Source organism: Rhinatrema bivittatum, chromosome 17 (genome assembly GCF_901001135.1).
Source record: "Rhinatrema bivittatum chromosome 17, aRhiBiv1.1, whole genome shotgun sequence".
NCBI lineage: Eukaryota > Metazoa > Chordata > Amphibia > Gymnophiona > Rhinatrematidae > Rhinatrema > Rhinatrema bivittatum.
Genome location: NC_042631.1, coordinates 50,265,771 through 50,288,157, shown reverse-complemented (window position 1 = coordinate 50,288,157; position 22,387 = coordinate 50,265,771). Strand labels below are relative to the sequence as shown.

Below are 22,387 nucleotides of genomic sequence, written 5' to 3'. Positions count from 1 at the left end.
CAAACCACTTCTCCTCGCCCCAGACTACAGAACAGTTCTCCAAGCACGACTATTCTCCAAACTCGACTATTGTAACGCACTTCTTCTGGGCCTCCCATCCAATTCTCTCAGGCCACTACAACTCCTCCAAAATGCAGCGGCAAGATCACTCTCAAACACCAAAATATCTGAACACATCACACCTAGCCTCAAAAACCTGCACTGGCTGCCCATCCCACACAGGATTCAGTACAAAGTGCTAACCCTCATACACAAAGCACTATACACTGAAAAATTCGACTGGCTAAGCCCAGCCCTACACTTTCAAACCACCCAGAGAGCACTCCACTCCACCAACACTGGACTCATCCCAACTCCATCACCAAAAACGGCCCACCTAACCACAACAAGGAACTGAACCCTAACAGTGGCAGGCCCAACTCTCTGGAACAGCCTACCACCCCACAACCCAACTCAATCCCACAACCCATTCATTCAAAAAGAACCTTAAAACATGGCTCTTCAAAAAAGCATATCCAACAACCACCCTCCACTCACCACCCAACACACAAAGATAAACCCCACCCTCCTACCTTCACACAGCATCCTCCCCCCCTCCCACAACACCCCCCACAGAACCGCGTAATCAAGTGGTTCAAATCCTACCTCTCAAACAGATCTTACATCGTCAAGATGAACTCATCTGAATCCTCACAAGTGCCCCTCACTCATGGAGTCCCACAAGGTTCTTCCCTATCATCAACCCTCTTCAACATATACCTCATCCCACTATGCAAATACCTATCAGAGGCAAACCTCACCTACTTTGTCTATGCCGACGACATACAAATATTACTCCCCATAAACAACTCCATTCAACTCACTATGGAAAAATGGAACAAACTCAGCTCAAACTTATCCCACTTACTATCTCAATTATCACTATGTCTCAACCAAGCCAAAACAGAAATCATTCACATCCACGATGACCATCCCTCCTATCCACTCATGTGCACCCCCTCTGACCACCCAGGAAACTCAATCAACCCGGGAGTGCCACAAATCTCACAAACCTCACTCACGCCGTCCACAAGAAACCTAGGCGTAACAATTGACAGCCAACTCAACTTTAAACGACACATCTCCAATACAATCAAAGATGGATTCTTCAAACTGCAGACACTAAAAAAACTCAAACCCCTTCTCCAAGAGCACGATTTCCGAACAGTCCTCCAATCAATTATCTTGTCAAGACTCGACTACTGCAACTCCCTCCTCCTCGGACTACCAGAAATACACATCAAACCCCTCCAAGTTCTACAGAACGCTGCCGCCAGAATCATCTCTAACAACAAAAAATCCCCTCACATCACACCCACGCTCAAAGAACTCCACTGGCTACCCATTACACAAAGAATCCAGTATAAAACCCTCACCCTCATGCACAAAAAAATAAACAACAACAAAATGGACTGGCTAAACAACGGAATACAACCTTACCCCACTCAAAGAACTCTCAGATCCACCAACACTGGACTCCTAGCCGTCCCCAATCTCAAAGCTGCACACCTCAACGTCACCCGCAAACGAGCCATAACAATAGCGGGCCCCACCTTATGGAACACCCTCCCCACCTGTCTCAGAAATGAACCTTCACTGCAAGTCTTCAAAAAACACCTCAAAACATGGCTATTTTTAAAAGCTTTCCCACCCGACACATAACCCGCCCAATCGCACCATCCACTCCATGCCCCCTCCACAAGCATCTCGCCCCACACCTTTCCCTCCCTACACAAGCATCTCCCACCACCCTTTCCCTCCCTATCACTACCTTCCTCCCACACATCCCTTTCTCTCCCCTCCCCCCTCTACACTCCCTGCTCTCCTTACCATAATTTATCCTCATCAACAAGCCATTTATGTACATATGTTATATACTATAGTCTAATGTTCCATGTACTCCTGTTAGTTCTGTTACAACTTGTTATATTTATTACCATGTTATAATGTAAAATATTCTTGTTATATTTATTACCATGTTATAATGTAAAATATTCTTATATCTATTTAATACCATGTTATAATGTAAAATAGGGCTGTTATCACCCTATTCCTTTAGTTATCTGGAAACCGATGTGATATCTCGATCGAATGTCGGTATACAAAAGAAATAAATAAATAAAATAAATAAAATAATCACTTATTGCGGTCAACCCCAACAACTCAAGCTATCTTATTATACTGCTTACAGAGTCCCAACGCTTTCTATCTACCTCCTCTATTAGATATAATGACTCTACACAGACAAATTATTAGACAGGTTACAAAGACGCAACACCAAATGTCATAAAATTCAATGTAAAAAGCTACAAATTTCATTGTAAAAAGTTATAAAGTTCAATGTATAATGTTACATAATGTTACAAAGTTCAATATAAGGTCGCTTAGTTCCAATGTAAAACAGGAAGTCTATGTTGATAGACCCCTATGTTACACTGTAAACCGGTGTGATATGTCCGATGAACATTGGTATAGAAAAACAAATAAATAAAAAATAAAAAAATTAATGAGCCTTCTATGCAGGACCATATTGAAAGGTTTGATGAAATCCAAACAAAGCAGGTCATGTGCTGTTCCTTGATCAAACTGGCTAGTCACCCTATCAAAAAGAATTAGTTCATTTGACACAACCATCCTCTAGTAAAACCATGTTGCCTCAGATCTTGCAACCCTCTAGATTGTAGATAGTTCATTATCCTTTCCTTCAATTTTGTGGCACCATTGATCAGGTCCTTCAGTGGACATACCAGCTTCTTTCTTATCAACCTTAGTATTCGGGATGTAGCTCATTCAGCACCATGGCCTTTTCCACTTTGTTTTGCTAGTTCTGCCCAAACACTCTCTTCAAGTGGGGTTGTGTTTACTCCACTCCCAGATGTATTCTTGCCAACCAGCAATAGTCCTCCACAATCATCTTTAGTAAACACCAAACTGAAGTATTTGTTTAACATTTCTACTATTGTCTTAGCTTTATGGGTTCTCTTGAAGAACATCTACGATCTCTCAAATTCTTTTGCAGCGGGGATACTCCAATCCATGTTTTGTAGACTAAATTCTCTGATGAGCAGCACCTCTCCTTTCATTGCCACTGTTTGAAGGTCTTCAGCCAGATCTCTATCCAGTTCTTCTGAATGAGTTAGAGGCCTGTACACCACACCAGTGTAATTGGAAATGTTATAGACTTTTTTTTTTTTTTTAGACAGCCTACAGTGCTTCTTCCTTTCTCCGGGCCCCTTGCATTTCAGTTGCTTGGATATTGTGTTTGACATAAAGAACAGCTCCTCCCCCTTTCCTGTTATCCACCATTAGGCTTGCAGATCTGGAACTTTATTGCCTAAACTATGAGCCTTTTTGCTGATAGGTTTCCAGCTTTTCTCCCTTAGCTTATTGCTCATCTGGTCATCTTTTCTGCCCTTTTGCTTGAGTGTTGACTGTAGAGCCAACTTATTTTTTCCATCAATAAGCTGGCTGAATTAACCATGCTATTTGGGTGACATCATCAATGACGCTCTTTTGGACATTCTCTTTCCAAGACAGAGCTTTTTTCTGCTGCGCCTGTGTGGCACTTTCTGCACGCAGCGCATCATCGGTCTCCTCATTTTTTTGTTTTCCGTGCTCACGCACGGACATTTTTTCTTTCTCTCCATAGTGTCTCCTCATTGAGAATTCTTTTCTCCTTTCTCATGCTAGCAATACCCCAAACAGCACTTTTCAGTGCTCTCCAAACATGTCGAAGAAACCGTGGTTCAAGTATTGCAGTGCGGATGTATCATGTCAGTCACTGACAAGCTCAACTACTGCTACCTCTGCCTTGGTCCAGTTCACGACCAGGTGTCGTGTTGAGACTGGCTGAATGTCACCATGGGTGCAGAGGCCAGAGGAGCAGCTGATATAGCCCTACTCTGGGAGAAGGAAGGGTCTTCTTCCCCTTCAGGGAGTTATGCACCCTCCTCAATGTGCTCAATTCACTCTTCCCCAGGCCCTAAGACTGTGCCCCTCAATGACTTCAGAAGGTCTTCATCAATGGACCCGCAGTTGAAGTCCAAAGGCAAGCATTCAGCACCAATGTGTGACAAAGACGCTTCGGCACCAAAAAACCCAAACTAGGGCCCGCGAATCATCCTAGACAGGATTCCGGTGCAGGTGCTGCTTTGGTGCCGTTGAAGACCTCACACCAGCACACTGTCTAGGCGTCTGCTTCTTGCTCCAAATACCTCTGCGATGCATCCATGCAGGTGTCATGGAAGTCTTTGGCTAAGGGCGGCCGTGTTGCTCTGACCTTGGCGCATGATGCATTAGCGCAGTCTTTGAAATGGATATCGACTCAAGATGTGTCAACGCCAGTTGCTCCGCACATCAAGATGCATGGCGCATCGAAACAGTCCATCCGCGCGTGACGCCTCCATGATGCACCATCCAGATTTGTTGGCGGATGAGTCATCTAAAAATGATAATAGATGTAGATCCACTTTTTCTGAAGAGGGGGTCGAACCCCAAAGCCCAGAACCCACATCGAAAGAAGAGACTGGAGCCTATGTCCCCCGTCTCGTGCTAGACAAATTGTGGACCCTATCCTGGATATATTGTCTCAACCACCTTGGGCTTCCCCTCCCAAGCCTGTATCCATCAGCTCCAGGTCTTCCTCCTCCCAGGAAAGCCATACTGTTTATTCAGATTTGTCCACCCGATTGTATCTTCAACGCTTCATTCTTCAGGAGGAACTTTCTCCAAGATATAAATGCCCTGCACTGGAGAAAGGTTCCTGGGACCATACTCAACCTTCCTCTAATATCTTATCTGCGGCTATATGCCCTTGTGGAAAATTCTCTCAGACTCTTGTGGTTGTGCAGAAACAGAGCCCCCCTGTGGATCCACCTGCGATCTGATTCCAACAGGCCATTGATCAAATTTCATCCATTATAAGAAACCTGTTCTCCTCTTTACATCCCGAGATATCGCCTTGCATCTTCCTGGTCCAAATGGGGATGGGATTCAAGACCATACCCCTTCCTCTCAGGTGGCACAGTATCCCCGGCTCCAGATAAGCAGGAGGAGTTTTAGCTGCTGTCATCTCAGTCAATCCACCTAGACTCTCTGCCGAATCTTTCCGCTACCAGTTCGATGGGTATTCGTCTGATCCTTCAGAAGAACCTCTGCACCAATTTCCTTCTCCAGGGGATCTAACCTATTCATGGTTCGTGGAGAAGCTGGGCAATATGCTGGGGGTGGAAATCTGTAAACTCGCTGAATCTTGGGAGGAAGTCTTCAGAATTTTAAAGATCCTGGAGGTTCCAGCCGAATCTTCGGCTCTATCTTCTCATAGGGTACTTGATGTGGTGCTGTCTAAAATGTGGGAGTCCCCTCACTCCAACTTACCCGTCTCTAGAAAAGTGATTTGAAGCTTAGATTACAGAAATCCACAATCTATGGATTCATCCAATTTCCGCTTGCAGAACTAGCGATTAAACTTGCTAAGACTACATGCATCTGCTCTTTCACTGAGACAACATAGACTGCTTGATGTTGCAAAGAAAACTTTTCAGAGAGCCATGTTAATCTCCTGGATTCAACAGCTCCAGTTTTTTATGGTCCAGTACCTCTATGAATGCCTGCAATTATTGAAACCCTTCTTACATTCAGAAACGAGCCAGCAGCTCACACCTCAACCATTTATATGGAAGAGGTGTTACGGCATTTACTGAGGGCGGTTTACGAGTCGTTCGAAACCTCTTTCTGAACCTCCACCATCGCCATTGCTGTTCACCAGATAGCTTGGCTCCATTTCAACTACATTAGGGAAGACGTTCATGATTGGCTAGCAAATCTGCCATGCTCAGGTAGAACCTGTTTGGCAACAAGCTGAAGGATACAGTGTCCCAGATCAAAGAGCAAAATGTAGCAGTGCAGTCTATCAGGGGTGTCAGACTCTCAGGCTGCAGTGAAGCGATTTTATCACCAGTTTCGCAAGCCTTACTACTATGAGCAGAAACTGTTCAAGAATTTTCTACCATTCAGGCCTCAGGCATACCAACAGTTTCAGCAAGCTCATTCCCAGTCCTAACCTGCTCAACCTAGAGGATGCCAGAGGGACCGCAAAGAACAAAAGCCCTTACAGCCAACAATCCTGAAACACCCTCAATATTTTTGAAGCCGACCCAGCCACAACCTTACTTGCCAGTGGGAGGCCGAATACTCCATTTTTCCTCGGAGTGAAGCCAAATCACCTTGAATCAGTGGGTCCTACAAATCGTCTGCGAGGGTTATCATCTGAATTTCATCACCAAGCCTTCCCTTCTCTGTCATGCCGGCCAATTGAAGGATGTTTCTCAGCAATCTCTTCTGGAGCAAGAGACCTAATCCTTTACTCCGACTGTAGGCCATTCAACCAGTACCCAAACACTGAATCAAATCCAGTTACTTCTCTCAGTACTTCCTGATTCTGAAATTCTCTGGGGATCTCCGGCCTATCCTAGACCTACGATCCCTCAACAAGCACCTTTGGAAGGAGAAGTTCAAGATGACATCCCTCAAGCTGGTCCTTCCCTTCATTCAGTCAACACTGTTCTCCAAAACGGACTATTGTAACACACTCCTCTTAGGACTCCCGATCTCTGCCACCAAACCTCTACAGATGCTCCAGAACTCAGCAGCCAGGATCTTAACCAACACCAACCGCAGAACTCATATCACTCCTATACTTAGAAACCTACACTGGTTGCCTATTAAATACAGAATCTTGCACAAAGCACTCACCATAATCCACAAATCCATCCACAATCAACTACCTCTAGACCTTCAGTTCCCATTCAAACTATACACATCTGCAAGACCCATCAGAGAGGCACACAAAGGAACCCTTCAAGTCCCCCAAACTAAATCCACTCGTCTAACCTCCACCAAAGAACGGGCATTCTCCTCAGTGGGCCCCACCATCTGGAACAACCTGCCGACTGATCTAAGACTGGAACCCTGCCTGCTAACCCTTCCGAAAAAAACTCAAGACTTGGCTTTTCCTCCAAGCCTACCCTTAAGTTCTAATATTTCAACAGTACTCTCGTTCAGTCTCAGCCAATTGGCTAAATGCCCGGTCCAGCCACAGCATAGACATATGTTCTCATCCTCTAGTTTTTTCTGTCCTTTTATTTCCAGGCTACCCTAGCCCCCAAGTTCTTTCTCCCTGTTATTTGTAACTACGCCTCGGCCTTCCTGTTATATGGTTATGTTTAGTTAATCCCTAAGTTCCATGTAAACCAGTCTGATATGAAGCTTGTCATGAAGTTCGTTGTAGAAAAATGTTAAATAAATAAATAAATAAATTCAGGGGAATGATTGGATGTGTTCTTTGGATCTCAAAGATGCCTGCACCCATATTCCAATACACCCTTCCTGCCGGCGGTTCTTGTGCTTCCATGTGGCTTGAAACACTATCAATACTAAGTTCTACCCTTTTGGCCTTTTCTCAGCTCCCAGAGTTTTGACCAAATGTTTGATTGTAGCAGTGGCTCACCTGTGGCGCAAGGGAATCTGAGTATTTCTATCTGGACAATTGGCTGATAGTTTCCCCCAACCAATTATTCCTTCAACAGCATCTGGAAGCAATGATCACTTATCTGGAGTCTCTAGGAGTTATCATCAACTACGTGAAGTTGGCACTCAAACCGACCCAGGTATTACAGTTCATAGGAACCAGAATAGACTCCGTCCAGTCTCATAACTTCCTTCCCCAGGAGAGGATCAAGAAGATTCATCATCTGTGTATGGACTTACTCCGCAGATCGAGTCACAGTGCGCCAGCTCATATACTCCTGGGACACATGGCAGTGGCCATCCATGTAGTTTCTCATACTCACCTTCATATGCGGTGTCTTCAGTGGTGCTTGAAGGCTTAATTGGCCCTGTACTCCCAACGAATGCCAACAAAAGTAACCTTGTTGTCTCCATGCGAAAAGACATTCATTCGTGTTTGAGACCGGGAGTCCTAACCATGGGATGTCCTCTTCACTAGCTCCTCCCAGTCTCATCCTCACCACGGATGCATCCACTCAGAGTTGGGGGGGGGGGGGGGTTCATCTTCTGCAATACAAGGCTCAAGGCCTATGGTCGCTGGAGGAACAGTCTTACCAAATCAATCTATTGGAACTCAGATCCATGAGATACGCTTTGATTTGCATTGCTCATCTATTGTGGGGTCACGCCCTTATGATTCACATGGATAATCAGGTGGCTATGTTCTATGTGAACAAGCAGGGAGGCTCAGGCTCCTGGCTTCTTTGCAGAGAAGAAGTATGGATTTGGGAGTGAGCCATCGACAACTCAATGACCCTAAGGGCCACCTATTTACCCGGGATAGCGAACATGTTTTCAGACCACCTAAGCAGAATTTTCCATCTTCACGAGTGGTCTGTCAACCAGTCTGTGGCCAACAGAATCTTCCTACAGTGGGGTCGATCTAGGTTGAATCTTTTTGCCACTGAAGAAAATTGGAAGGTAGCATAGTTCTGTTCAGTCCGCCCCAGCTGTCTCAGGAAGTCACAGGATGCCTTTCTCATGTCTTGGGTGAGGGGCCTCCTTTATGCATTTCCCCAATTCCTCTAATCGCCAGAACATTTCAGAAGATGATCTGGGACAGCACTCGTATGAAACTCATAGCACCCATGTTGCCAAGGCAACCCTGGTTTGTGTATCTGGTGCAGTATTCCGAGTGCAGTCCCATATATCTCGGTCAAGACCTAGATCTCTTGACTCAAGCACGGGGTTCCCTTCTTCACTCTCTCCACTCTTCCCTCCACCTGACTGCTGAAATCAAAATCTTGCAGGGCTTGACTCTCTCAGCGGATATTCAGTGAAGTATTATAGCAGCGAGGAAACCATCAACCAGACGTAGCTATTCCTTCAAGTGGAGAAGATATGCCAAATGGTGTCAAGATGATCGCATTAGCCCCTTTTCCTAGTCACCCAGGGAGATTCTCGATTACTTATTCCATCTCTCAGAATCTGGCCTGGTGACTTCATCCAAAAGGGTTCATTTAAGTGCTATTGCTGCTTCTCATAAAAGAGACAAAGGTTCCTTGGTGGCTTCCCATCCCTTGGTATCTTGTTTCATGAGAGGCCTTTTTCATCTTTGTCCTCCCATCAAGAAAGCTCCAGTGCCCTGGGATTTAAATGTAGTCTTGTCTGCTCTAATGAAGGATCCCTTCGAACCACTGCAGACCATAGCTTTGAAGTTCCTCACTTGAAAAGTGATTCTTCTCATGACGATAATCTCGGCTTGATGAGTAAGCAAGCTCCAAGCCTTGGTGCCCTTCTCACTCTACTTACAGTTTTATCATGACAAGGTAGTGCTCAGGACACATCCTAAATTCCTACTGAAAGTAGTGTCAGCTTTTCACATCAATTAATCAATTTCACTTCCTACCTTCTTTCCTAAACCATATAAGATTAAGAGGGAGAGTCTACTGCATTCTTTGGACTGCAAGAGAGTGTTGGCTTACTATAAAAATGGATGCAGCCTTACCAAGGCTCATCACAGTTATTCATCTCATTCAATCCTAATTGACTGGGAGTAGCAGTCTCCAAGAGGACAATCTCCTACTGGATCACAGATTATATTCAGTTCTGCCATAAGTCAGCACATTCACCATTGGTGGGATCCGTTAGGGATGTGCAGAAGGACGCCATACATTGCATTCGTTATTCGTATTCGTCGGGGGGCAGATACATTGCATTCGGCAAGGGGGGGCCCCCGATACGTTTATATGTTAATTCTTTTTCGTCCCGGCTAAAATTAACTACAACCCCCCCCCCCACCCTCCTGATCCCACCTCCCCACCCCCCAAGACTTACAAAAACTCCCTGGTGGTCAGGCGGGGGGTCCAGGAGCCATCTCCTGCACTCACACCCTCGGCTGCCGGTTTCAAAATGGCGCCGATAGCCTTTGACCTACTATGTCACAGGGGCTATCGGTGCCATTGGTCAGCCCCGTCACATGGTAGGAGCACAAGATGGTGCCGGCCATCCAAGACTTGCCAAAAATCCAGCGGGGGTCCGGGAGCGACCTCCTGCACTCGGACCGTCAGCTGCCAGTAATCAAAATGGCGCCGATAGCCTTTGCCTTTACTATGTCACAGGGGCTACCGGTGCCATTGGTCAGCCCCTGTCACATGGGAGGAGCACAAGATGGCGCCGGCCATTCATTGCCATCGTCCATACTTTCACCTCTCACTACTGCCTAGACCAATTGACGGCTTCAGATAGCAGGTTGGGGCCTGCAGTTTTGTCAAGTGTGGTTAGCCAGAAAGACATGACCAACGAGGGAGTAGGGTAACAAAAAAAAAAAAAAAAGAAAATCACAAGCAACAGACAAAGAGCTGGAATGATGACTTCGTAATACGAGGGTCCATCCTTGTCCTTCACCCTTGCGATCAAAATTTGTTTTTCCTTTTTGTAACTCAAAGCTTGAGACTTTTAAATAGCATGGCTAATTCAGCCTGCTTATTGATGGAGAAAGCGAGTTTACTTACTGTAAACGGTGTTTTCCATAGATAGAATGCATTAGCCATGCGTACCCTCCATCCTCCCTGCACATGCCTTTCTACTCTCTTCCGACCATGGCGCTGCCATCTAGCTTTACTACTAACTGAGACTGATGACATGCTATGAGCGGGAAATGCCACACAGGAGCAGCAGAACAAAGCTCTATCTTGAGGAGTGAATATTTGCAAAGGCGCCGTCGATTACATCACCCAAATAGCATGGCTAATTAATCCTGCTATCCACGGAAACACTGCTTATGGTAGGTAAACTTCTATTTTCTCTGCCTACTTTCTATATATTTTTCACCTCCTATAAGCCCATTTCATGCTCTGTGTTGCCCACAGATCCTGCTCTGTTTTCATAATGTAGCACTTTAATTTTATCTATTTAAAAATCAGGGCTTGGCTCCAACATGTTGCAGATGCAACATACTTGATCCCATGGAGGAAAGGAAGATGGTTGCTGCTACTACTTTGGTGTCTTCTGCCCGCAATAGAGTGGAACTTTGAGATAGTCTTGGAGACATCCCTTTGCTATCAGGGCCAACAAGGATGCCTGAGCCACCTATCTGGAGTGGGGTGTCAGAATGGTCTGATGGCAATGTTGCATGCAGCCATGTGAGTAACGTGGTTCTAATTCCCAAGCCTAGCTTGTGCTTTTTGATCCAGCCATACTCCTAATGAAAGGGGGTCCTATCCATTACACGGTACACTTGCCCACATTGTATGTCCTACAGGGCACTTCTGCTGCAATGGCTGGATTGTAAAGGGAAGGGAATACAAAAAAGAATTTAAAAAAAATCATTGCTCAGCCTTCACCTCAATATCCCCTTCCCTTAATAAGAGAGAAAAATTATCATTGTACAAGAAAGCTAAGTACTACTCTTCAAGGATCCTATAATGTGCAGTTAGCAGTCAGAAATCTGATGTGCTTTATAAGATTTGACTGCATTGCTTCTGTTGGCCTTTTTTGGTGTTAACTGAAATTTTCTGCCTGTTGTGTTTCCCATTTCTCTGCATGTGGTGCAAAGCTCTTATCGGGATACCACAAAGGAAGTCCAGCAGAGTCATGCCACTGGTCAGTGATGCAGCGGAGGAACCTGGGCTGTACCACTGTCGCCTCAGCAAAGATGCCAATCTGCAGAATATTCCTCTGCCCTTCACTCTGAGAGGTGAGAGAGACCCTCTATGCCACTGATGCTGAGACAAAAGAAAGGATCTTAAGCTCTGAGGGGGACATTTTCAAATTAATTTATCCAAATGAATAGTCATTTATCTGGGTAAATTGGCCTGTCTGAAAATCCAGCTAACATAATGTGCAGCTTTCCATAGCTGATTTACAAAGAGCTCATACCCCAGATGAGTCCAGACAAGTGGGTTTATGCATTCCTACCACCAGATGGAAGCAGAGGACAAAACCTTGTCACTTCTACATAACTGAGAGTGCTACCTGAAGTCCTTCAGTATTTCTCTGGCTGTAGTAGATGGTAGAGGTGCAAACCTGCAGTCTGGAGTTTAAAAAAAAAAAATTATAATGAGATTTCGGCTCTTCGAGGTGTTAGGTTCCTTCATGGAAAACTATATAATCACCAGGGTAAACAACAATAATCATTCAAAAAGCGCAAAGTTAAAATAATGCCGATGTATGACTCCAAAATGTGTCTCCAAAGGGATGTCAGCAAGACGGGAAGCCAGTGTAAGACCACCTCCAAAGTGGTTGCCCGGTCTACACAATCATCCATCCCAGAGAAAAAGTGAAAGGAAAAACTAAAGTAAAGTAACTTTTTGTAAATTTGTTATTCAATTAAAAAATATGCATTATGCAAAGTTAGCAAAGACCCAATGTTAACAGAACTGCCCCCTGTAATATAACCAAATGTATGCTGCAATGTCTCAGAACAAACAAACAAATCCCGACATCAGCTGATGTTTTGGTCTGCCCTGCATCAGGGGGAACAAACTTATCTTAAGAGTCTCTGTTGTGAACGGCCTCGAGGCCTTGCATTCTGTTGCAGCCACCTCGGGGCCTTACATTCTGTTGTGGAATGGGTTTAGTGTGCCCTTGGGCCTCAGCCCGACCCCAGGCGCACCCAGGGCCGACCCAAGGGTTGACGGCGTATTCCAGCGTGTCTGGCGAGCTGACCCTCTGCCAGGCCTGCAAGCCCCCAAGGCCAACACCCAAGAATGTTGGAAGTTGAATGGTCCTCCGACCATTCTGATCCCTTTCAGACCTGCTGCGAACAGCATGGGGCAGCAGGCCTGGCCTGAGGTTGAGGGCAGGAACTGGACTGAGAACTGGAACCAGACTAGAACAGTAGACAGGAACTGTAGCAGGACTCGGATATTGGAACCAGGCAGGAACTGTAGCAAGACTCGGGTACTGGAGCCAGGCAGGAACTATAGCAAGACTCGGGTACTGGAACCAGGCAGGAACTGTAGCAAGACTCGGGTACAGGAACCGGTGTGGATGCAACAGCATCACAGACGAGGGCTAGTGCGAAGACATCACAGAAGACACATGGGCAGAAGGACAATTGCACAGTCTCTCAGGGCGCCCTACTCAGCCCACCCGCGGGACTGAGTCGCGGACCACCCTGTCCCACTGCGCGCCCTACACAGCCCGAAGGCTGGTCACGGACCACGAGGACATACGCAGAGAAGATCCAAGCGAGGAGGAACTCCGATGTCGGGACCAATGACATCCGAAGCTCCGACGGCTGGCAGGAACAGAAGCTCCAGAGCGCAGGGACGGATCCCACCTGTTGGCCACTCCAAGGCCCAGCAGGTCTGAAGGCTAGGAGCACATACGAAGACGCGGGGAAGAAAATCCGGGAAGGCAGAAACATCAGGACATAGACGATCATGGCAGGACATCAGGACAAAGATCAGGACAGGAACAACAGGATACCTGGACGGGACATCTGGACAGGGACCTCAGGCATGAAGACAAGACTTGACATAGCGAAACAACAGGAACTCCATGGAGAAGACAAGAAGGCCTGATGGAGCTCTGGCAGGCAGGAGCCTCTAGAAGGATGACACTCCGATGCAAGGCAACGAACAGACTGATGGAGCAGCCCTTTATAGGGCTGAAGCAGGAAGTCCACTTAGAGGTGGGGCCAGCACACTTCCTGTGCCTGGCCCTTTAAATCAGGCAGAGAGGCGCGGGCCGGCGCCTAAGAAGCAAGCAGGAAGTTGTGCAGGACCGCGGACAGCGGCCCCCACCGACGTAGAGATGCTGAGAAGGCAGAGCTGGCCTGAACGCAGGCCCTGACGTTGGCAGCGGCTCTAGCTACTGCGAGAAGCCCCGGGGGCAGCTCCAGCCGCTGGACTAGCCCGGGGATGCGGCCTTAGCGCCACAAAGATGGTCATGGCGTCGGGGGCAGTCCCAGCCCCGCAGGGAGAAGCAGGAAGGCCGCGGTTCCGACCGTGGAGAAGGAAGACATTCAGGGCGGCCTGCTTGTCTGTATTGGAGCCTTTCCTCTGGGGCCAAACTGCTACAACTCAATTGTATGAGCTCTTCGGGGTGAGTAGAGATTGAGGGAGCAGGAGCTGGAGGAAAAAGTGGGCATTGGAACCAGGATATATATGTGATGATCTTTCAAGGTGGGCAAACCTTTCGTGTCCTCTGCTGGTGAAGGCAATCAATTTTCCCAGTTTATTTATTTATTTATTTAACGGATTTATATACCGGCGGTTCCTGTATAATATACATATCACCCCGGTTTACAAGTAACAGTAACTATCGCATCAATTTAGCGGTTTACATTGAACAGATTAAAAACAAAGTAACAAATTACAGTATATTACAAAACAGTTAATAAGCCTATGAGTTAATAAATATATATAACATGGTAATATGAGTACAATATGGGTACAAAACAGTTAATAAGCCTATGAGTTAATAAATATATATAACATGGTAACAATAAATATAACATGGTGTAAGATGATATAACACGGTAGAGATGTTTGTCAACACAATAAGTTGTTCTAGAGAGGCAGGGAGATCCCAAGTGGCAAGCTCATCCTTGGTCTTTGAAGAGACGCCTCTTAAAAAAATTACAACAGAGCTGTCTTCACATTAGTTGAGCTCTGTCGCCAGCATTCAGAATACTATGACGTTCCCCGCCAGGGTTCTGGAGCCTTGGCAGACGTGCAGTATCTCAGAAGCCATGGTGGCTATACAGCCAGGTTCCTCAAATATGGTCCTTAAGATTTCTGTGAATTGTTGCAAATTGTATAAAATGGGATCCCCATACTCCCAGAGGAGAGAAGCCCAGGCTAGGGCTGTTCAGACTGGATGGACCGTTTGGTCATCTTCTGCCGTCATTTCTATGTTTGATGTTCAGTCCAATAGGTAAAGAATATGTCTTCTTTGTCTGTTCATCGTGGAACAACGGTGCTTGTAGAGAAAAGTGCATGTGGCACAGAATCAAAAATCCCTGGCATCACTTGGGGTCTCCAGTGTACCGGAGTCGAGCTGATACCTGCAATATTGTACAGCTGGAAGCTATGGGAGATAGCAGTACTGGGGCAAATGAGATCACTGAGGTAATCAAGCCATCCATGGAGGCGGTCAGGAGTTCCAAGGTTCTTTGGCCTGCAAGGATGTCATCTTCTGGATCCATGGCCTCAGCAACCTGTTGTGTTCGTGGATCCTTAGACCGAGGCAGGGTTGACACAACCTGCAGGAAGGAGTCATGCAGGTCAACCCGGATGAAGCAGAGGCCCAGCTGGAGCTTTGTCTTTAGTAGCTCACATTTCCCTTGGGTTGAGCTTTTGGGTGCCGGGGCTGGCAGGTCTTAGGTGAGGGGCTTCTGCTGATGATGGAGAGATCCTTTGAGGTAGCTGGGTCAGAGCAGACGTAGGTCAGGAGTATCCAGTGGCAGACAAACATCAGTGGCAAGTGGCAGTCAAACGTATCCAGAGGCAGGTAGTGGTAAATGGCAGGTGGCTGTGAAGGGTATCCGGAAGCAGGCGGTGGTCAAGCGTATCCAGAAGTCAGGCCGAGGTCAATGAGGTATCCGTCCGAAGGGAATGTTGGGATGGATAGGCAGGCAGGAAAGCGAGGAGAAAAATAGGCGAGCAGTTAGGGAGATGTCTCCAGGAGATAGTGGACTCCATTTCCCTACAGGGATTGCTTATCATAAAATAAAAAAACAAAACAAATAGGAAAACTAAGAAAGGAGAAGCTTAATAGTACCTCTTGAACTCCTGAGATGATACCAGTGGGTTCGCCCCTCAGCTGAGTGCCTTTAGTCCGGCAGCCTTTCAGGTGGGGACTCTAAATAAAATAAAAATGGGAAGCAGTTGGAAAGACAAGCGAGACTCAGCGTGGAAGGCTTTCGCCTTTACCCTCCATAGCTGGAGACCCAGTTGTGCTCTTAAAAGGAGGAAAAGTAGAGAGTAGGGAGGTTTCATTTCCCCTATTCCTTCCTTTCCTGGTCTTCTGACTTCGGCCTGAGTGGTCGGCATCTTTTTCCTTCTCCCTCTCTGGGGAGTCTAGTGAGGTGTGAAGATGACGCAGCTCAGTGGGTTGAGCAGCCTCTGGCTAGACCTCACTCTCAGGTGAGCTTGTCGAGTTTCATGATAGGCCACGGCAGTGTTTTTGCATGCATCAATGTACGTGCTCTTGCTGCATGGTGGTTTAATGATGACACTCTCTTGAGCGCCTACTTGAGCGTGTACTGAGCACCAACTTGGGCATGTTCTGAGCACAAGCATCCTTAAGTGCCTACTGAGCAAGTAATTGAGCGCGTATCTTATTTTGGCATACATGAAAAATGAGGCAGACTAAATGCTTAGCTATCTGTGCTGCTTTCTATACATAGCCAATACAGCCAGGGAATTCTGCGAGTGTGTGTCAACGCTGCCTGGATGCTTGAAGTGATTTGCCTCAGACTGATTTTACCAATGCTGGTCCATCCCCTCGGACAGGGATGATTGGAGCTGAAGGCTACACAACAAGGGTGTCCCCTTCTTCAGTTAACTCTATGTCATAGATGTCTTAAGGGGATGTTGGGTCATTGGATTGGATCCTATGAGGTCGAGAATAGACCCATTCTTTTCCTGAGTGGAATTTTTCCAGGGACTGCAGACCTTTTTGCAGGTTCACCCTGCAGTGATGGCGGTACCTTCGAAATCGGGATTCCGTACTCAGGGATAAGAACATAAGAACATGCCATACTGGGTCAGACCAAGGGTCCATCAAGCCCAGCATCCTGTTTCCAATAGTGGCCAATCCAGGTCATAAGAACCTGGCAAGTACCCAACAACTAAGTCTATTCCATGTTACTGTTGCTAGTAATAGCGGTGGTTATTATCTAAGTCAACTTACTTAATAGCAGGTAATGGACTTCTCCTCCAAGAACTTATCCAATCCTTTTTTAAACACAGCTATACTAACTGCACTACCCACATCCTCTGGCAACAAATTCCACAGTTTAATTGTGCGTTGAGTGAAAAAGAACTTTCTCAGATTAGTTTTAAATGTGCCACACGCTAACTTCATGGAATGCCCCCTAGACTTTCTATTATCCGAAAGAGTAAAAAAACTATTCACATCTACCCGTCCTAGACCTCTCATGATTTTAAACACCTGTATCATATCCCCCCTCAGCCGTCTCTTCTCCAAGCTGAAAAGTCCTAACCTCTTTAGTCTTTCCTCATAGGGGAGCTGTTCCATTCCATTTATCATTTTGGTAGCCCTTTTCTGTACCTTCTCCATCACAATTATATCTTTTTTGAGATGCGGCGACCAGAATTATACACAATATTCAAGGTGCGGTCTCACCATGGAGCGATACAGAGGCATTATGACATTTTCCGTTTTATTCACCATTCCCTTTCTAATAATTCCCAACATTCTGTTTGCTTTTTTGACTGCCGCAGCACACTGAACCGACGATTTCAATGTGTTATCCACTATGACGCCTAGATCTCTTTCTTGGGTAGTTGCACCTAATATGGAACCTAACATTATGTAACTATAGCATGGGTTATTTTTCCCTATATGCATCACCTTGCACTTGTCCATATTAAATTTCATCTGCCATTTAGATGCCCAATTTTCCAGCCTCACAAGGTCTTCCTGCAATTTATCACAATCTGCTTGTGATTTAACTACTCTGAACAATTTTGTATCTTCTGCAAATTTGATTATCTCACTCGTATTTCTTTCCAGATCATTTATAAATATATTGAAAAGTAAGGGTCCCAGTACAGATTCCTGAGGCACTCCACTGCCCATTCCCTTCCACTGAGAAAATTGTCCATTTAATCCTACTCTCTGTTTCCTGTCTTTTAGCCAGTTTGTAATCCACGAAAGGACATCACCACCTATCCCATGACTTTTTACTTTTCCTAGAAGCCTCTCATGAGGAACTTTGTCAAATGCCTTCTGAAAATCCAAGTACACTACATCTACAGGTTCACCTTTATCCACATGTTTATTGACTCCTTCAAAAAAGTGAAGCAGATTTGTGAGGCAAGACTTGCCATTAAACCATGTCTTTCCATATGTTCTGTGATTTTGATGTTTAGAACACTTTCCACAATTTTTCCTGGCACTGATGTCAGGCTAACCGGTCTGTAATTTCCTGGATCTCCCCTGGAGCCCTTTTTAAATATGGGGGTTACATTAGCTACCCTCCAGTCTTCAGGTACAATGGATGATTTTAATGATAGGTTACAAATTTTTACTAATAGGTCTGAAATTTCATTTTTTAGTTCCTTCAGAACTCTGGGGTATATACCATCCGGTCCAGGTGATTTACTACTCTTCAGTTTATCAATCAGGTCTACCACATCTTCTAGGTTCACCGTGATTTGGTTCAGTCCATCTGAATCATTACCCGTGAAAACCTTCTCCAGTACGGGTACCTCCCCAACATCCTCGTCAGTAAACACCGAAGCAAAGAAATCATTTAATCTTTCTGCGATGGCCTTATCTTCTCTAAGTGCCCCTTTAACCTGTTGATCATCTAACGATCCAACTGACTACCTCACAGGTTTCTACTTCGGATATATTTCAAAAAGTTTTTACTGTGAGTTTTTGCCTCTATGGCCAACTTCTTTTCAAATTCTCTCTTAGCTTGTCTTATCAATGTCTTACATTTAACTTGCCAACATTTATGCATTATCCTATTTTCTTCTGTTGGATCCTTCTTCCAATTTTTGAATGAGGATCTTTTGGCTAAAATAGCTTCTTTCACCTCCCCTTTTAACCATGCCGGTAATCTTTTTGCCTGCTTTCCACCTTTCTTAATGTGTGGAATACATCTGGATTGTGCTTCTAGGATGGTATTTTTTTAACAATGACCACGCCTCTTGCACACTTTTTACTTTTGTAGCTGCTCCTTTCAGTTTTTTTCTAACTATTTTTCTCATTTTATCAAAGTTTCCCTTTTGAAAGTTTAGCACGAGAGCCGTTGATTTGCTTACTGTCCCCCTTCCAGTCATTAAAACAAATTTGATCATATTATGATCACTATTGCCAAGCGGCCCCACCACCGTTACCTCTCTCACCAAATCTTGTGCTCCACTGAGAATTAGGTTTAAAATTTCTCCTCTCTCATCTGTTCCTGAACCAATTGCTCCATAAAGCCATCATTTATTCCATCCAGGAACGTTATCTCTCTAGCGTGTCCCAGTGATACATTTACCCAGTCAATATTGGGGTAATTGAAGTCCCATTATTACCGCACTACCAATTTGGTTAGCTTCCCTAATTTCTCTTAGCATTTCACTGTCAGTCTCACCACCTTGACCAGGTGGACGGTAGTATACTCCTATCACTATAGTCTTCCCCAACACACAAGGGATTTCTACACATAAAGATTCAATTGTGCATTTAGTCTCATATCACAATAAGTCATAACTGGGATAAAATTTAGCTGGATAGCTGAGAAGCATTTCAGGGGTGCTCTAGGGTGGAATTAACTGAATAACTTACTCACTGATTCCAATATTTGAATAAATTATTTAGCTAACTCTAGGCAAGGGCAGAGAATATGTTCCAGATTATCTTAACAGTATATATTCAAAGCTATATTTACTTAGCTTTAGCCCCTCCTCATCTCCCCTGCCCCTCTAGCCCACTCCTAACCCTCCTGGCAATTGGCTACCCTCCAAAATCTGATGTGCTCTCAGATCAATGCTGGGAGCTGCAGGGAGTAGGTTTTGGAGGATGGCAGGTAGATGGGAAGATTGAGTGGACTGGTGAGGGAGGGGAATGAGAAGGAACTGAAGGCAAGTAAATTTTTATTTGCCACAGAAGGAATGGGAGGAATGGCTATGTGTAGCTGGATTCAGTGGGTCATTTATCCTGCTGAATATTCCTGATATCTGACTAACTTTAGCCAGTTAAGTTATCCAGTGTTTGGTTTTTTTAAATATTGACCTCCCAATGTTCCAGGATGTATAGCAGAGGTTCAAGCATTGGAGAAGCCCAGCATGTATCTAATGTAATCTTAAAGCCCAAGAAAGAATGAGGAGAACTCAGGAGGATGAAATGGCCAGGATTAGTAAACCAACTTGATATAATTCAGAACCTGCTTGTGGATTCTAAGTCCTTTACAGGATTTACCAGTTGCAACTACTTTATTTGAACTGTTCAGTAAAAACTTAATTTTGGAGCAGTATACCTTGTGTCAGGTATCTCCATGGCTGTTATTTATTTGATCACATTTCTTAATTGCTTTTTGGAACCCTGAGCGATGTACAACAATAAAAGCATTAGAGCAATACCATAGAAAAATACACAATAAAATAAGCATAAAAACAAAATCATACATAATACACTCAAAAATTCTTCCAAAAGATGTTATCACCATCTAAATGCCTTGAGCCCTGGAAGATATACCTTCCCTCATAACTCTGTTATGATTAATTTCTGTACAGCTTTAGGAGGAACCATTTTTGTACAGTCAGCTGTCAAATTCATGAAGCACCCATAACAAGTCTCCCACTTTGGCAGGGGATACCCTGAGAGACTGACCTCATACAATTTATTTATTTAACCGCTTTTCTAAATCTATACCGACATTAGAATGCACATCATATCGGTTTACATCTCAACAGTAGAGATACACTTTCCCTGTGGCTCACACTGAGAGGTGAGAGAGCATTTGATATTAGGGATGTGAATCGTTTTAGGACGATTAAAATTATCGTCCGATAATTTTAATATCGTCTTAAACCGTTATGGAACACAATACAATAGAGATTCTAACGATTTATCGTTATAAATCGTTAGAATCGTGAGCCGGCACACTAAAACCCCCTAAAACCCACCCCCGACCCTTTAAATTAAATCCCCCACCCTCCCGAACCCCCCCCCAAATGACTTAAATAACCTGCGGGTCCAGCGGCGGTCCGGAACGGCAGCGGTCCGGAATGGGCTCCTGCTACTGAATCTTGTTGTCTTCAGCCGGCGCCATTTTCCAAAATGGCGCCGAAAAATGGCGGCGGCCATAGACGAACACGATTGGACGGCAGGAGGTCCTTCCGGACCCCCGCTGGACTTTTGGCAAGTCTTGTGGGGGTCAGGAGGCCCCCCCCCCAAGCTGGCCAAAAGTTCCTGGAGGTCCAGCGGGGGTCAGGGAGCGATTTCCCGCCGCGAATCGTTTTCGTACGGAAAATGGCGCCGGCAGGAGATCGACTGCAGGAGGTCGTTCAGCGAGGCGCCGGAACCCTCGCTGAACGACCTCCTGCAGTCGATCTCCTGCCGGCGCCATTTTCCGTACGAAAACGATTCGCGGCGGGAAATCGCTCCCTGACCCCCGCTGGACCTCCAGGAATTTTGGCCAGCTTGGGGGGGGCCTCCTGACCCCCACAAGACTTGCCAAAAGTCCAGCGGGGGTCCGGAAGGACCTCCTGCCGTCCAATCGTGTTCGTCTATGGCCGCCGCCATTTTTCAGCGCCATTTTGGAAAATGGCGCCGGCTGAAGACAACAAGATTCAGTAGCAGGAGCCCGTTCCGGACCGCTGCCGTTCCGGACCGCCACTGGACCCACAGGTTATTTAAGTCATTTGGGGGGGGTTCGGGAGGGTGGGGGATTTAATTTAAAGGGTCGGGGGTGGGTTTTAGGGGGTTTTAATGTGCCGGTTTTGCGATTTTACGTTTTTTCGATTTTTCACGATTTTTCACGATATTTTACCCCCCCAAACGGCAACAATACGATTCCCTCCCCCTCCCAGCCGAAATCGATCGTTAAGACGATCGAGGACACGATTCACATCTCTATTTGATATCCTTAGAGACTAACCTCTTACTTGCATGGTCACATTTCCTGAGAGCGTCTAACACTGAGAGACCAACCTTTTATTTATATATATATATAGTGATGAGAGCAGAAAAAGATCAAATGGTCCATCCCGCCTGCCCATTCCTTGTACGTACCCGGATCAGTCCAGACTCCTGGGTTTATTCATCCCTGCCAGCAGATGGAGACAGAGAAAAGCCTCGCTGACACTGCTTGAAAACCCTGGTGCCACCTGCGGTAGCTCAGTATTTCTCTGTCTCTGTCTCCGCAGATGGTGGGTGCATAAACCTGCAGTTCCTTTTTTCTTTACCCTTGCTTTAGATTTTTTTTTCAATTGTTCACCTGTTGGAGTCTCTCGGCTGGGTGGTGAACCGGGCGAAGAGTCATTTGGAGGCGTTCCAGGAGCTAGAATATCTCGGAGCTCACTTTGACACGAGCCAAGGCAGAGTGTTTCTCATTCAGGAGAGGATACTCAAACTACAGTCACAAGTTCGACGCCTGTTGGTGTTGAAGATACCACAAGCTTGGGACTTTCTACAGGTTCTGGGG

The 22,387-nt window shown here is 45.6% G+C and overlaps 1 protein-coding gene across 1 annotated transcript in view; it reads left to right on the top strand.

The window, feature by feature from the left end:
* Positions 1–22,387, top strand: part of LOC115079136 (adenylate cyclase type 10-like) — a 621,147-nt gene that overhangs the window by 332,513 nt on the left and 266,247 nt on the right. The window contains exon 19 of the mRNA XM_029582255.1: positions 11,603–11,743. Within this exon, the coding sequence (XP_029438115.1) occupies positions 11,603–11,743 (141 nt within the window). The remainder of the gene's footprint in view (positions 1–11,602; positions 11,744–22,387) is intronic.